At 37.4% G+C, this 15,713-nt stretch overlaps 1 protein-coding gene across 1 annotated transcript; it reads left to right on the top strand.

The window, feature by feature from the left end:
- The first annotated feature begins 782 nt into the window (after positions 1-782).
- On the top strand, positions 783-11,261 carry LOC109202809 (adhesion G-protein coupled receptor G5-like). Its single transcript, XM_019361128.2, has 3 exons — positions 783-853; positions 1,843-1,999; positions 11,132-11,261. The coding sequence occupies exons 1-3, from the start codon at positions 797-799 to the stop codon at positions 11,224-11,226; spliced, it is 309 nt and encodes a 102-aa protein (XP_019216673.1). The 5' UTR covers positions 783-796; the 3' UTR covers positions 11,227-11,261.
- Positions 11,262-15,713: the final 4,452 nt, after the last annotated feature.

The following is a 15,713-nucleotide window of genomic DNA, read 5'->3' as shown; positions in this document are numbered from 1 at the left end:
TCAGAGAAGATGTTTCTATGAGGGTCCACATCAACCTCGTGATCGCACTGATCCTCCTCAACCTGCACTTCCTGCCCAGTCAGGCAGTGGCAGCAGTGTCCTCCACTAGGCTCTGTTTATACATGGCTCTTGTCCTTCACTACTCCCTGCTGGCCACTTTCATCTGGATGGCTTTGGAGGGATTCCATCTCTACCTTCTCTTAGTCAAAGTCTTCAACATCTACATCAAGAGATATCTGCTCAAACTCAGCGTGGTGGGATGGGGTGAGTGGAATAATTTAAGCAAGAAGCTGTTATTGTCATCATTTCAATAACTGTTCAGTTCTTGTGTTTCAGGTGTTCCTGCAGTCATTGTGTCAGTGGTTGTGATCATAGACAGAAGCTTTTATGGCCATGTCTCTCTGGACACATCTAACTCCAACAACACTGCAATGTAATTCATATTTATTCATAAAATGTTGGTATATGCAATCATACTTTCTGTATCTCTCCATGTTCAAACTGTAGTCCTTTGTCATAAACGTAACATAAACGTCAGGCAGCAAACCCAGTTTCACCAAACACCTAACTCGACAAAATTAAAATACTGAGTAGTTTCTGGAATAATTAACCACATGTACCTAAATCATCTGCAGTAACATCTCTATGAAGTACAGAATGTACTTTTTAGTTTCACAGTGTGAGAGACTAAAACATGGATCACCTAAACTCCCTTTCTTTTAGATGCTATATAACCAATAACAATGTAAAGATGGGGACAACATTGGGACTTTTCAGCTTGGTGTTCCTCTTTAATATGTTCATGTTTGGAGCGACAATCAGACGAGTTTGGATTCTACGCAAAAGCACAGAGGTACGGGCAGTTTTGTGTTGCTATTAAAATTTAAGTTTTCTCTGTCAATATGTTCTGTGAAAACTCAAAAGGCAACAAGAAATTAGTCTATTTAACAAGAAAAATAAAGACTATCTCTAGTCATCACTATTGTTAACTTTTATTTAGTGTGTATAGCTTCCTTTTAAAGGTTAGACTATAGGATGTGTTGTATGCTAGCTTTAGGACTAGCAGACAAGAATTAAGTAAATTCTATGAAAATATTGATCTGATCACTTAAGTAGCAGAAAGAGTTGTTAATCACTTTCAGCTGGTTTGATACTAATGAAATGAACAACAGGAAACCTGACTGACATTAGGTATAGTGATGAAATCCTTGGTCCCATCGTCAGACCCTAATCTGGATCAGAGGGTCTTTGGTTCCTCCAAAGACAATTTTGGCCTCATGTGGTGAGACTATGCAAACAGTTTCTGTTGGATGAAGGAACTGATAATATTCACTGGCCCCTACACACATCTGACCTAAATTCAACAGAACACTTCTGGAACATTATGTTTTGGTCCATCCGATGCTGCCATTTTGCAGCTCAACTGTCCAGGAGCTCAGTGATGCCCTGGTCCACATGTGTGAGGAGATCCCCAAAGACACCATCCATCATCTCATTAGGAGCACACGCTGACATTGTCAGGCATACATACAAGCACCCGGGACTCTACAAACTACTGAATCCCATTTTAAGTTGCTGCAGTGAAATTTCAGCACAATGAACTAGCCTGTGGCATCCCTTTAATTTTTGGGCTCTCTGTGAATTCATTGTTGCTGTTGCGTTGTTCCTCTAATCATTTTGAGCAATATATTATATTTTGTAGTCATTTATTTAAAAAAGCAAAAAAACAAAAACAAAAAAAACCACATTCCTAGATTAGTAAAAATGACTCTTCACACACATGTATCTAACTGTGTGAGATTGTATATAATCTCCTGTGTCATTGTATATTTCCCAAATCAGTTTGGGCAGAATAACCATGACAGAGCCAAGAAAGACATTTGTACCCTGCTGGGAGTCATGACTCTGCTCGGCATTACCTGGGGCCTGGTCTTCTTCTCTTTTGGCTACCTGACCACTGTTGGCCTCTACCTCTTCTGCATCCTGAACTCATTTCAAGGTTTGTGCAACCGTTTTGTGTGTTAAGCTCAGTTCTGTGCTCAGTGGCAGGCTGCAGCACCAACGATGTGGGACGGAGAGATTCCGCAGGTCTTACCTTCCAACTGCTATCACACTCTACAACAAAGACTTTTAAGATGACCACACATGCGCAGGCAGACACACACACACACACACACACACACACACACACACACACACACACCCAACACACCAGGGTTACCCAGACAGCACTGAGCAGCTCCTTCAGCAACAGGGTGCTGCACCCATGGTGTGCAAAGGAGAGATTTCAGAGGTCTTTCCTTCCAGTTTCTCTGAGTCTCTAAAATGTACAACAGCAGTGAATGCAGACACATTGAAACACACCACATGTGCACACACTGGGGTCTGTACATATTTTTGCAATATTCAATACCTGCTGCTATTAACATCCAACCACTGGACTGTGAAGGATTCCGTTCTGATGCTACAAATATAATTTAGTATTGTGACCTACATAATATGTACATATATTTATATCTAAACTATGTTTCTTCTACCTTGTATAGTGTATCAATTTTTGCATAGTATTGTTCTTGAGTCTACTGCACATATTTACTTATTCCTGCCCTGTCTACTTTGCTGTTGCAACAATGTGACTTTCCCATATCTGGGACTAATAAAGGCTATCTCATCTCATATTAGCGCTATTCTAACTGACAGGATTATGTGATATACTGTAAAGCTTTGATTCCCAAAGTTGCTGCATGTTGGGACATGAAAGTTATGCAGGTGGGCAGGTCGTTTACAATTAATTAACTGTGGTTTTCACCCTCTCTCTCTCACACACACACACACACACACACACACACACACACACACCTACCTAACCTTTGAAATTTTGTTCTTTCTTACTTTCTTTTGAAAGTTGACTGCCTTTATATCCAAGTGTCTTCCCTGCTCACCCTGACATGAAAAATCATTTTAGAGGCCAGGACAGTCGGCCCCAAGGGGCTGTTACTTTAAAAGGCTGGAGTAACCAGTAAGAGCTATTTAGACTAAAACCAGCACTCAGATTTATCCCTCTGCTGTTTCTCAAAGAGTTAAAAGGGGAATGTCCACAATTTAGACTTTAAGCAGGATATTTTAATTAAAGCAATTAAGAGGAGCAAAGCAAAAGCAGAATAAAAAATAATTAAAACTAGAAAAATTTGCATTTCCTGCGAAAATGCAGTGTGGATGCTTTAAAGCTGAAGCTTTCTGCTGAAACTAGCTGAAAAAGCTGAAAAGTTGCAGAAATTGTAAAATCTTTGCAGAAGCAAAGGAACTTTGCTAAAATGTAGTGACTTAGCAGAACTGCAATATCTTAGAGGAAACATAATACTTGGCAGAAATACAATAGCATAGCAGAACTTAGCAGAAATATTGTAACTTACCAGAAACACGATAACTTCTCAAAAATACAAGAATTTAGGAGAAATAGTATAAGATAACAGAAAGAATATATTTAGCCAAACATTCTTAAACATTACAGAAATACTATGATTTAGAGAAACAGTACAACATAGCAGAAATGCTGTAATTTGACAGAAATACTATATTTAGCACAAATCTTATAAAATAGCAGAAATGCTGTATTTAGCACAAATACTGAAAAGCAGCAGAAATGCTATGACTTAGCACAATAGTAATAACTTAAATAGAAAAATTGGAAAAGCAAAATGGACAGCTGAAAAAATCCTGAACATGCTAAGGGTCCCTCAAATGTAATTGTTAAATGAAAAGAAAATCAGCAAAAAAAAGTATAACAGTCACACAATCACAAATATGGACACATATTGAAACACACATGCACAGAGAGACACACACAGGACCAAATTCAGTCAACCAGTCTAAATATATTGAATTAAAATCATACAATAAGATGCTCCCATAAAAACTCTCTCTCGCCCTCCCTTTCTCTCTCTCTCTGTCTCACACACACACACAAACACACACACACACACACACAGCAGCAGCAGCAGCAGCAGCAGAAAGTGAACAGGGGCTGTTAACAGCATGTTTCTAGGTCAGTCAAACAGCTGTGACCTTCTCAATTTGAATCCACCAATCAGAGAGGCTGTGTGCTTTTTCCCGCCAAAACTGGTGCACCAAGTGCAGGCTTTTACACATGCAGCACAGAGAGAGACAGGATTTTTGCAGTCTATTTCTCATAGTGAGAATTCCCCTCAAACAAACAGCCATAAATTTCTAACCGTAGGGGCTAAAACAGTCATTCTTAGACCATTTTATTCAGAAGACATAGGGGAATCTTGAAATGCTGACCATTTAAAATAAAAATATGAAATATTAGAGATATATGACATAGATGATTGGTGGGCTTAGAAGCCACGAAGGTCCCAATATGCAAATTTAAATGTGCCAGGTCTCAGATATGATTGGCTGGCTGGGAAGCCATGAAGGTCCCAATATGCAAATTTGAATGTGCCAGGACTCAGATATGATTGGCTGGCTGGGAAGCCATGAAGGCAACAATATGCAAATTTGAATGTGCCAGGACTCAGATATGATTGGCTGGCTGAGAAGCCATGAAGGTCCCAATATGCAAATTTGAATGTGCCAGGACTCAGATATGATTGGCTGGCTGGGAAGCCATGAATGCCCCAATATGCAAATTTAAATGTGCCAGGACTCAGATATGATTGGCTGGCTGGGAAGCCGTCCAGGTCCTGATATGTCAATTTGAATATTAGGACTGACTCCCTGGGGACCTGGCAGAAATATATAGAAATACAATGATTACCCAGAAATACTGCATTTAGTAGAAATACTATGTTTTAGCACAAATACTATAAAATGGCAGAAATACTATAATTAAGCAGAAATATTATATTAAGTACAAATCCTATAAAATAGCAGAAATGCTGTATGATTTAGCACAAATGCTGTATTTAGCACAAATACTGAAAAGCAGCACAAATGCTATGACTTAGCACAATAGTAATAACTTAAATAGAAAAATTGGAAAAGCAAAATGGACAGCTGCAAAAAGTCCCACAAGCACAGAGAGACACACACAGGATCAAATTCAGTCAACCAGTCTAAATATATTGAATTTAAATCATACAATAAGATGCTCCCATAAAAACTCTCTCTCGCCCTCTCTCTCTCTCTCTCTCTGTCACACACACACACACACACACACACACACACACACACACACAGGGAGAGAAAATCAAGTTTCTAGGTCAGTCAAGCAGCCTGGGAGCTGCTAAATTTGAATCCACCAATCAGAGAGGCTGTGTACTTTTTCCCGCCAAAACAGGTGCAGCCGTTTTTACACACACAGAGCACAAAGACAGGATTTCTGCAGTGAATTTCTCATAGTGAGGATTCCTCTCAAACAAATGGCCATAATTTCCTAACCGTAGGGGCTAGAATGGTCATTCTTACACCGTTTTGTTCAGAAGAGATGGGGGAATCTTAAAGTGTTGACAATTTATCATTAAAATATGAATTATTGAAGATATTTGACTTCTAATGCACCATAACTGAGTAGAGGCAAGTGAAATCTGCCTTGACTTGCCCTCAAACAACGCTTTCTAACTCTAAATCTATTTGGAGTATAGATATCATTCTTTCACCGTAAGAGACAGCAGGCTTTGGTGAACAGTCATGGAAATTTTCAGGTCTCTGTGGAAATCCAACAAAAAGTTATGACTCCTCCGGAGTGAGAGGAGTAGGAATATTTTACTGCTATTATTTGCTGCTATTTTTATAATCATCATTACCATTTCATGTTAATAGTGATGTTGCATTCAGGGGCATTCAGATGTTCAAATATATGGGTATTATATTAGTCTTTATTACAGGTCCAAGAAGAACCACTTTAAACGGTTGAGTTGAATCTATAATTTTAAATGTTTTTAATGCTTCTATGATCTCAGTGTTTCTGTGTAGAGGGCAGAGACAGGAAGTTATAGGCTTTTGAAGTTGCAGGCTTTTGCAGAAGTGAAACTGAAAGCAAAGAGAGCATTTAAGGGCGAGACACACATACAGACACATATAGTACGAGAGGTCATGACACGTACGCAGTACACAGCATGCACGCGCCCCCGCACGTGCACACACACACAGATATAAACTCTTACCTACTAACTGAGTCTAACTGCAAAGTTGTGCCTGTATGAGTGACATTTTGTGCAGAACATGGACTTGATGTTCCAGGAAGATAAGCCTGGGCAGGATGGAGACAGGAAGCACCTGCCGTCGACGCGAAGACGATGTTGTTTTAGACTATGTTAAGAGTCATTGTGGTTTTGGAGTGACGTATGCTTTGTTTAAGTCTGCCTGGTAACAGGAAGACTGCAAACCCTATAAAGCCTTTGTCTAATGATTGTAAGTTCAGTTCGACGCTGAAATCTGCACAGCGGTCGGACTCACACATGTATTTATTAAAATGCTGTCTAATTGCACACCGGACCGGATCTGTGGTTATTTTTGGATTCCTCTCTCAACATTGAACCTTAACACCAAACATTCTTAAACATTACAGAAATACTATGATTTAGAGAAACAGTACAACATAGCAGAAATGCTGTAATTTGACAGAAATACTATATTTGGCAGAAATACTATATTTAGCACAAATCTTATAAAATAGCAGAAATGCTGTATTTAGCACAAATACTGAAAAGCAGCAGAAATGCTATGACTTAGCACAATAGTAATAACTTAAATAGAAAAAATTGGAAAAGCAAAATGGACAGCTGAAAAAATCCTGAACATGCTAAGGGTCCCTCAAATGTAATTGTTAAATGAAAAGAAAATCAGCAAAAAAACAGTATAACAGTCACACAATCACAAATATGGACACATATTGAAACACACATGCACAGAGAGACACACACAGGACCAAATTCAGTCAACCAGTCTAAATATATTGAATTAAAATCATACAATAAGATGCTCCCATAAAAACTCTCTCTCGCCCTCCCTTTCCCTGTCTCTCTCTCTCTCACACACACACACACACACAAACACACACACACACACACACACACACACACACACACACACAGCAGCAGCAGCAGCAGCAGCAGAAAGTGAACAGGGGCTGTTAACAGCATGTTTCTAGGTCAGTCAAACAGCTGTGACCTTCTCAATTTGAATCCACCAATCAGAGAGGCTGTGTGCTTTTTCCCGCCAAAACTGGTGCACCAAGTGCAGGCTTTTACACATGCAGCACAGAGAGAGACAGGATTTTTGCAGTCTATTTCTCATAGTGAGAATTCCCCTCAAACAAACAGCCATAAATTTCTAACCGTAGGGGCTAAAACAGTCATTCTTAGACCATTTTATTCAGAAGACATAGGGGAATAGGTCCCAATATGCAAATTTAAATGTGCCAGGACTCAGATATGATTGGCTGGCTGGGAAGCCATGAAGGTCCCAATATGCAAATTTGAATGTGCCAGGACTCAGATATGATTGGCTGGCTGGGAAGCCATGAAGGCAACAATATGCAAATTTGAATGTGCCAGGACTCAGATATGATTGGCTGGCTGAGAAGCCATGAAGGTCCCAATATGCAAATTTGAATGTGCCAGGACTCAGATATGATTGGCTGGCTGGGAAGCCATGAAGGTCCCAATATGCAAATTTGAATGTGCCAGGACTCAGATATGATTGGCTGGCTGGGAAGCCGTCCAGGTCCTGATATGTCAATTTGAATATTAGGACTGACTCCCTGGGGACCTGGCAGAAATATATAGAAATACAATGATTACCCAGAAATACTGCATTTAGTAGAAATACTATGTTTTAGCACAAATACTATAAAATGGCAGAAATACTATAATTAAGCAGAAATATTATATTAAGTACAAATCCTATAAAATAGCAGAAATAGTATGATTTAGCACAAATGCTGTATTTAGCACAAATCTTATAAAATAGCAGAAATAGTATGATTTAGCAGAAATGCTGTATTTAGCACAAATACTGAAAAGCAGCACAAATGCTATGACTTAGCACGATAGTAATAACTTAAATAGAAAAATTGGAAAAGCAAAATGGACAGCTGCAAAAAGTCCCACAAGCACAGAGAGACACACACAGGATCAAATTCAGTCAACCAGTCTAAATATATTGAATTTAAATCATACAATAAGATGCTCCCATAAAAACTCTCTCTCGCCCTCTCTCTCTCTCTCTCTCTCTCTGTCTCTCTCTCACACACACACACACACACACACACACACACACACACACACACACTGAGAGAAAATCAAGTTTCTAGGTCAGTCAAGCAGCCTGGGAGCTGCTAAATTTGAATCCACCAATCAGAGAGCCTGTGTACTTTTTCCCGCCAAAACAGGTGCAGCCGTTTTTACACACACAGAGCACAGAGACAGGATTTCTGCAGTGTATTTTTCATAGTGAGGATTCCTCTCAAACAAATGGCCATAATTTCCTAACCGTAGGGGCTAGAACGGTCATTCTTACACCGTTTTGTTCAGAAGAGATGGGGGAATCTTAAAGTGTTTACAATTTATCATTAAAATATGAATTATTAAAGATATTTGACTTGTAATGCACCATAACTGAGTAGAGCAAAGCAAAAACTGCCTTGACTTGCCCTCAAACAACGCTTTCTAACTCTAAATCTATTTGGAGTATCGATATAATTCTTTCACCGTAAGAGACAGCAGGCTTTGGTGAACAGTCATGGAAATTTTCAGGTCTTTGTGGAAATCTATCAAAAAGATATGACGAGAGAAAAAAGTGGTTCATTTCCAGAGTTTGAAATCTGAAGAAATCTGAGCGAACGACGAATTTCCTACCCTCAAACAAGTCTAACTCATTTCAGAACGGTAATAGGTGAGAAAATAATTCTTGAATTGTGAGCGTCAGGAGTGTCTGAAGATATACGGGGACAAGCCTCATGTCGTAACTTCGCTTCGTTAAGGAGATATGACGATTCGAATATGCCTCTCATTACAGAAATCAAGCGATGATTTTGAACAAACTCTCCATTGACTTTCTATGGAGAGTTTTCTGACTTTGTGTTGGTCTGAGGAGATTTGCCAAAATTCTATAAATTTCACAACAATGATGGTGACATTTTCTGAAAGCCAGCAAAAATACCTACGTTTTGATGTATAATTTGTGTGGGTTGAGTGAAAATTGAGTGAGTAGCAAGAAGTTGTTCGGACATGAAGAGAAAATTGCCAAAGGTACAGTGGCTCACTTAGAACCAACTGCATAGCAACCATAACAACGCATGTATTTTGTGAAAAATTACAATTTTGCAACTCAAAACTTAAAGAGGGATAAGATGAAAACGGTAACAGATATGAAAAAGCTGAATCATTTATGAATAGCCCAATAATTTGTGAACATTTTAAAGTTTGAATGGTTGTTCTATGTGAAAGTAGGAAAAAGTAGTTAAGTTTCAAAAACAAGCAAGTTTTAGCAGAATTGCAGAAGTTTCCCATTCATTTCAATGGGACAAATTAAAGGAAAAAAGCTTAATATTTTAAAAAGTATAACAGTATAAAATACCAAAAGTCATAGCAGGAATTAGCAGAAATAGCAGAATAGTTTAAAATTTGAACGGTGAAAATCGGCTGAAAATTGTGGGACTAGTTAAGTGCCAAAAAACGTACAAAAAGTGGCAACTGGAATAATAATAAAGTAGAATAAAGAATAAAGAGAAACAGGAACTCAATAGTGTGGATGCATAAAGCATCCACACAAAAATGAAATGAGAATTAAATCTCTCTGGATGAGAGGTCCTCATATCTGTGCTCCATGCTCAGTGGAAATCCAAGTCTTCTTAATTTTTACTCTATTTGGTCATCTCTGTTTTATGCTCTCCTTGTTCGCCAGTGGGCTGGTTTCAGTCATTATGCAAATGTACTGTTTATGAGATTGGGGAAACCTGCAGTCAGCTGAGACTGAAGAAGTCACTTGGATGAGTGACTGAAAATACCTACTGAAAATGCTACGTCCAGATGAACAGAATCATTTTTTGGGGTGATAGGTCATGGTAACTTTTACATATTTATGTTTAATATATGTGATAACATTCTGGTAAGTATTAAGCAATTGTGCGAACCATCAGTAAAAACACATAAATTGTGGCTCCATGTTTAACAGGGTACAACATGTAATGCTATATTTCTGATTCAGGGTTATGTGAATGATGAGTTGGTGACACAGTTCTTATCTTCATACATCAGATATTAGAACAGTTATTTTCACTACTCAAAGAACATTTCTCATTTATAATATAAATCAACTTATACTTTCGAGGTTTCTTCCTGTTAAAAGGGAGTGTTTCCTTCCCACTGTTGCCAAAGTGCTTGGTCATAGGTGGTCATATGATTGTTGGAGTTTTTTTCTGTTTTCTTTCTATTACAGTTTGGTAGGATCTTTGCCTTGTAATATAAAGCTCTTCAAGGCAACTGTTGCTGTGATTAAAGATGATTTACTATTGGCATATGTGTAAAATATTAAATGAATATTACAGTTAATGAAAATGTCTGTGATAATTTTTAACACAAAAGGCTGAATGCTAAGACCGTTTACCCTCTTTCAGCTGAGACGCAGGGGGACTTCGATTTTTCTAGCAATATTATACAACACAGCATTCATAAGTTTCTGAATATCTACTGTATCTTAATGTTTATACTGAATTCATGAACAGGAACCATGTGTTTCCGTTATCTCTTTTAGGTTAGGTTTGTCATTTATGGTAATCCTGTATTTTGAACCCTACTGTCTAGTTTCTGTTCCTGGTTATAGTCCTTAGTGCTTTCCTCCTTTAGTTTATCTAGGTTCTTGTTAAGTTTCTATCATCCTCTGTGTACTCTTCTGTGTCAAGCACCTTGTATTTATTCAATTCATGCGTTTGTCTTCTTTTTTGTTGTCTTGAGTTTTTCTTCTGTTTTCGTCTGTTATGATTCTCTTCATAACAGCCATGTCTTGTTCTCTCCAGCTGTCTCCACTTCTCTAATCACCACTCCATCCTGCAGATCCTGACACATAGTTCATTTACTGCTTTCATTTTCAAATGTGCGTTCTCATTGCATCTCCTGTACACAGTCTAAACATTTGCTTCTCTCTGTCTCTTGCTTTATCCATGCAGGTTTCTTCATCTTCCTGTGGTTTATGATGTCACTGAGAAAAGCTAAAACCTCAGTTACTAAGACAAGCAGTGAAACACGTAGCACCAGCACCTAGCTTACACACAACTACCAACAACCCAAGAAGTGCCTATGTGTGTGTTGTTGGAATGTATAATGTAATATAAAACTAGAAACATTCTTTCTTTTTAAGCTCATGTGTAGAACACTGTATCTGATAAGACAGCGACTGAGACTAAAAAATGTATATTAATGTATTAAATGTGAAGATTTCTAACAGCTCCACTTTAGTTTGAAGTTTTCTTGTTATTAGAATGGACAGAATGTTGTGGTAAGCGGTTTATCTTTCCACCAGAGCATGTAACATATGATGATAATGCATTTTAACCTTCATCATTTTTGGAGCAATTGAGTTAAAATTGAAATAGTGATGTGGGAAAGGAAGTCCAGAATAAGACAGATGATAGATGAAGTGTCTGTTCTGCACCTGCTTTCAGAGATCAGAGGTATAACAACAGAAAATTGCTCTTTTTATTTTTTTTGTCTTAAGTCACACATTCACATTTCAACATAACAGCTCAGATCTAGGTTTTAAATGAAACTCACCTGGCATTAGTTTAGTGTTTTAAGAGGCTGTTATGTTGATTGCATGAACAGCATTATTGTGCTCTATTGTAATCGGACTGTTTTGAGGTTTATTTTACATTAAAACACATTGTGAATCAGTAAAGGCAGTGGTATCGATAATAACAGTAATAGCTGCCTTTCAACACACAAAGAACTTGGTGCAAAACATACAAAAGATTTTTTTTTGCTTTTCTTTGCTTTTTATTATGCCCACTTTATGACTGAAAAAATAGGTGTAATTCCAGAAAAAATGAAAAAAGATATTTTTTTTGGTTGATATTTTTGTAGAAAAACTATTTTTGAAATGACACAAAATTTTACCTTTATGGACATTTTACAAGTTACAGGCAATCTAAAGCCAAAGTCTCAATTTTTTTTCAGTATCATTATCAAATGGTATATGTGCAGATTCATGTGATAATATATGATAGGTTTTGCTCACATGGTAAAGGCCTTTACTGTAACACAAAGGCAGATTTACCCCAAAGTTCTTCATAGGCCTGAACCCACTCAGTGAGAGCCGTGACAATACTGGCTATGGATACTGACTAGGGAATGGAGCAATTGTTAGACACCACCTCTACATGAAAGACATCAAGATGTATACCAGAAGTGAACAAGACATTGATTTGCTGATCCACATCACCAGAATCTGCAGCTATGGCATTGGAGAGTCATGGTAATTTTTTTTTAATGTTATGGTTATGTGTTTTATGTGTGTGTTTTATTTTCATGCGATAAGTGCTTTTTTTTTTTTAACATTGCACTATTATTTGTTTATGGAAAAATATACTGTTATATATTTTATTACAGACATACATATATTATGTCTGAACCAAATAATTAACAGAAAATGCAAGGTTTTAAAAAAAACTGTGTTTATTGAACCTCCTGCTACCACTATCTCATGTACCATTAAAGTAATTTTAAACTGTAGTGTGGCTTAACAGACAATTTTATTTTTCCTTTACATCAGCCTCATTGCTATATTTTATGAATGTTTTAAAAATCTTAATGTAGTGACTTTTATACATTTTGATTTTAAACATGAAAATGTGCAACACCTTTTAAATTTTCATGTTTTTTGAAACCCTTTTTTCTTTCTTTGTTTTGGAGATCTGGAATGTAAATGTGCCTGTTTCTAAAGTACACTGGGTCAAACTTTTTTAAATATGCTATAGGCTATGAACAAAACAGACATGACAGTCGACACAAACAGATTCACACTTTTTTCATAGTAAATGTCTGAGCTACATATATATATATATATTTATTTCTGATGAAAACAAATCACTTTTTAACACATTTCAACTGGCTACATACTGAACTTAGAGCATGAAAACAAAATGTCGATCCTATCATGCTAATATCAATGCGAGACAAATATCAGTGTTAGTATTTATTGGATCCACCTGTTACTCCCGTCACTCACCACACGGACAAGTTCTTTGTTTACAGATGATTTATTCCAAGCAATTACATTTAGGTACTTCCTGTTTCTTAAACATAAACAATAATGCTACTTTAGCTTGTCTCGCATATTCAGTGAAATTAAAAACTTAAACCATCATGTGTGACATGGTTTACAATAACACTGTTATCAAAATAAACCCAGCAAATAAAAGTGTAGACACATAAATGCCTGTTTACCGTAGTTACATGGAAACTCAATTTAACAGAGACACATTGAACGCACCGCATTGCCTCCTGTAACCAAACGGGAGAAAGTACGTTCTTCGCAGTTGCACTCTTTATATCTCACAACTACGGTGGCCCTGAAGTGCAAACCACAAAAACAAATCACAAAACGCACAACAAATTGAAAAGCGCAAAAACAAATTGAAAAGCGCAAAAACAAATTCACTTAACGCAAAAACAAATTGAAAAGCGCAACAACAAATTCACTTAACGCAAAAACAAATTGAAAAGCGCAAAAACAAATTCACTTAACGCAAAAACAAATTGAAAAGCGCAAAAACAAATTCACTTAACGCAAAAACAAATTGAAAAGCGCAACAACAAATTCACTTAACGCAAAAACAAATTGAAAAGCGCAAAAACAAATTGAAAAGCGCAACAACAAATCACAAAACGCAAAAACAAATTGAAAAGCGCAAAAACAAATTGAAAAGCGCAAAAACAAATCACTTAACGCAAAAACAAATTGAAAAGCGCAAAAACAAATCACAAAACGCAAAAACAAATTGAAAAGCGCAAAAACAAATTCACTTAACGCAAAAACAAATTCACTTAACGCAAAAACAAATTGAAAAGCGCAAAAACAAATCACTTAACGCAAAAACAAAAACCAAACCGGAAGAGGTAGGTACCAATGCTGCAACAACAGGCATCACTGATTGGATGATGGATCCGGTAGCCTTTTGAACCGGAAGTTGTTCTGCCGAACGTGGTTATGAGAAAGAGCAGTCAACGGCTGTATCCCAATTCAGGGTCTGCAGCCTTAAAGTACACAGCCTCAACGATCCTCAAGGGCCGCGTACTTAAAAACGCTAAGGCCGGAAGTGCAAGGCTTGTGAAATGGGACGGTCTAGCCTCCGTCGCGCTGCCCAGGTTGCCTAGCAACCATAACACCAACCGCTGGAAACGTTTCATACAGCTTTGACGGAAATGAAGGAGAACATGTTTTGTTCGTGTGTTTGTTTCTACACGAGCTTTGTGTGATTTAATACGTATCTGAGGCTGAGACCACAGGACTGTAAAATATGATTGCTGGCCTTCATATCTGTACTGAACAGTCATTTAAGATTAGCTAGTAAATAACAATTAGGTAATGTTGTTCATGAGACTAAAGTCAGTGTAAATATGATATGGCCAATATCATAGTTATTATATTAATCATAAGTTATTACAGCAGTGAGTTTGAACTCTCAAATCACTTCTATTGTCACATCACATGTGCAGGTACACTGGTACAGCACATGTGAGTGAAATTCATGTGAGTGAACTCTGTGTCTAATACTGAGCTTCAGTAAAGATTCAAGTTGCAGTTATTTATATGTCCTATCACCTTAAATCTTCACTCAAAGACAAGTATCTTTGACAGTGTATATGTAGATGTATTATATATAAGAGACAAATATTGTCCGTGTAATATGTTGCCATTACTAAATTTGGCTCAATGCTTACATATATGTGTAAAAAGAAAATGTACGAGCTGTGATAACTGTCTGATAAAATGAAGAGTAGACTGATATATGAAATATCCCTTTATTGGGTGAGAAAATCAGACCATGTCATAACTGCTTTAAGTCATACAGAATAGATATCAGAGCCATAAACAGGCTGACTTCTGCTAAATGGGTCAAACTGGGCGGAAAGTATACAAACACATAACATCCTTATAGAATATGATGTAACACTATAGATCAACTTACCTCAGAATATATAAAGCATATAAACAATTACAGCAATATGATGCAACAAACACAGCAGTGCTACTAATCCAAAATACTCAACGCTTCATAGAACTGAAACAAACATTTATTTTTAGCTCCATTCTGCTGCTGATACATACTTTAGGTTTCTGAATATTAAACTTGTTGCTGCCTTTCATAGTGTGTAACTTGAAGGCCCTGAGTACTTTCTCCCACACTGAAAACACTGGAATGATCAAATTATCTGAACATTACCTAATAAGACTGATTCAGGACAGACAATTAGTTATGTTAAACTTTCCTAGCAGTCCTTCACAAACAGGGAACAGTCTGTCTATTCTCTCCATCTGTCAGCTGCTGCTGGCTCTTCCTCCTCCTCTTCCTCACACACTGCTGAGTTTGTCCTGGTGGATCATCAGGGGTGCAAAGCCTCACAGATGATGTGCAGCAGTGGGTCCCTCAGTCTGTCCTCACTCTGGACACTTGCAGTTGTCACACATGGAAATCAAATGTGTGATAAGCTGCAGGATTCAAACACAAGTGTAACTTATAAATATGTGTT

Source organism: Oreochromis niloticus, linkage group LG1 (genome assembly GCF_001858045.2).
Source record: "Oreochromis niloticus isolate F11D_XX linkage group LG1, O_niloticus_UMD_NMBU, whole genome shotgun sequence".
Lineage (NCBI taxonomy): Eukaryota > Metazoa > Chordata > Actinopteri > Cichliformes > Cichlidae > Oreochromis > Oreochromis niloticus.
Note: the sequence above shows the minus strand (reverse complement) of the source record. Positions and strands in the feature narration are given on the sequence as shown.

Excerpts from the sequence above, each read along its gene's own strand:
- LOC109202809 (XM_019361128.2), top strand. The coding sequence starts at position 797 with ATGTTCATGTTTGGAGCGACAATCAGACGAGTTTGGATTCTACGCAAA. Across the intron at positions 854-1,842 it reads TTCTACGCAAAAGCACAGAG|TTTGGGCAGAATAACCATGA; the intron begins GTACGGGCAGTT and ends TTCCCAAATCAG. Across the intron at positions 2,000-11,131 it reads CATCCTGAACTCATTTCAAG|GTTTCTTCATCTTCCTGTGG; the intron begins GTTTGTGCAACC and ends TTATCCATGCAG.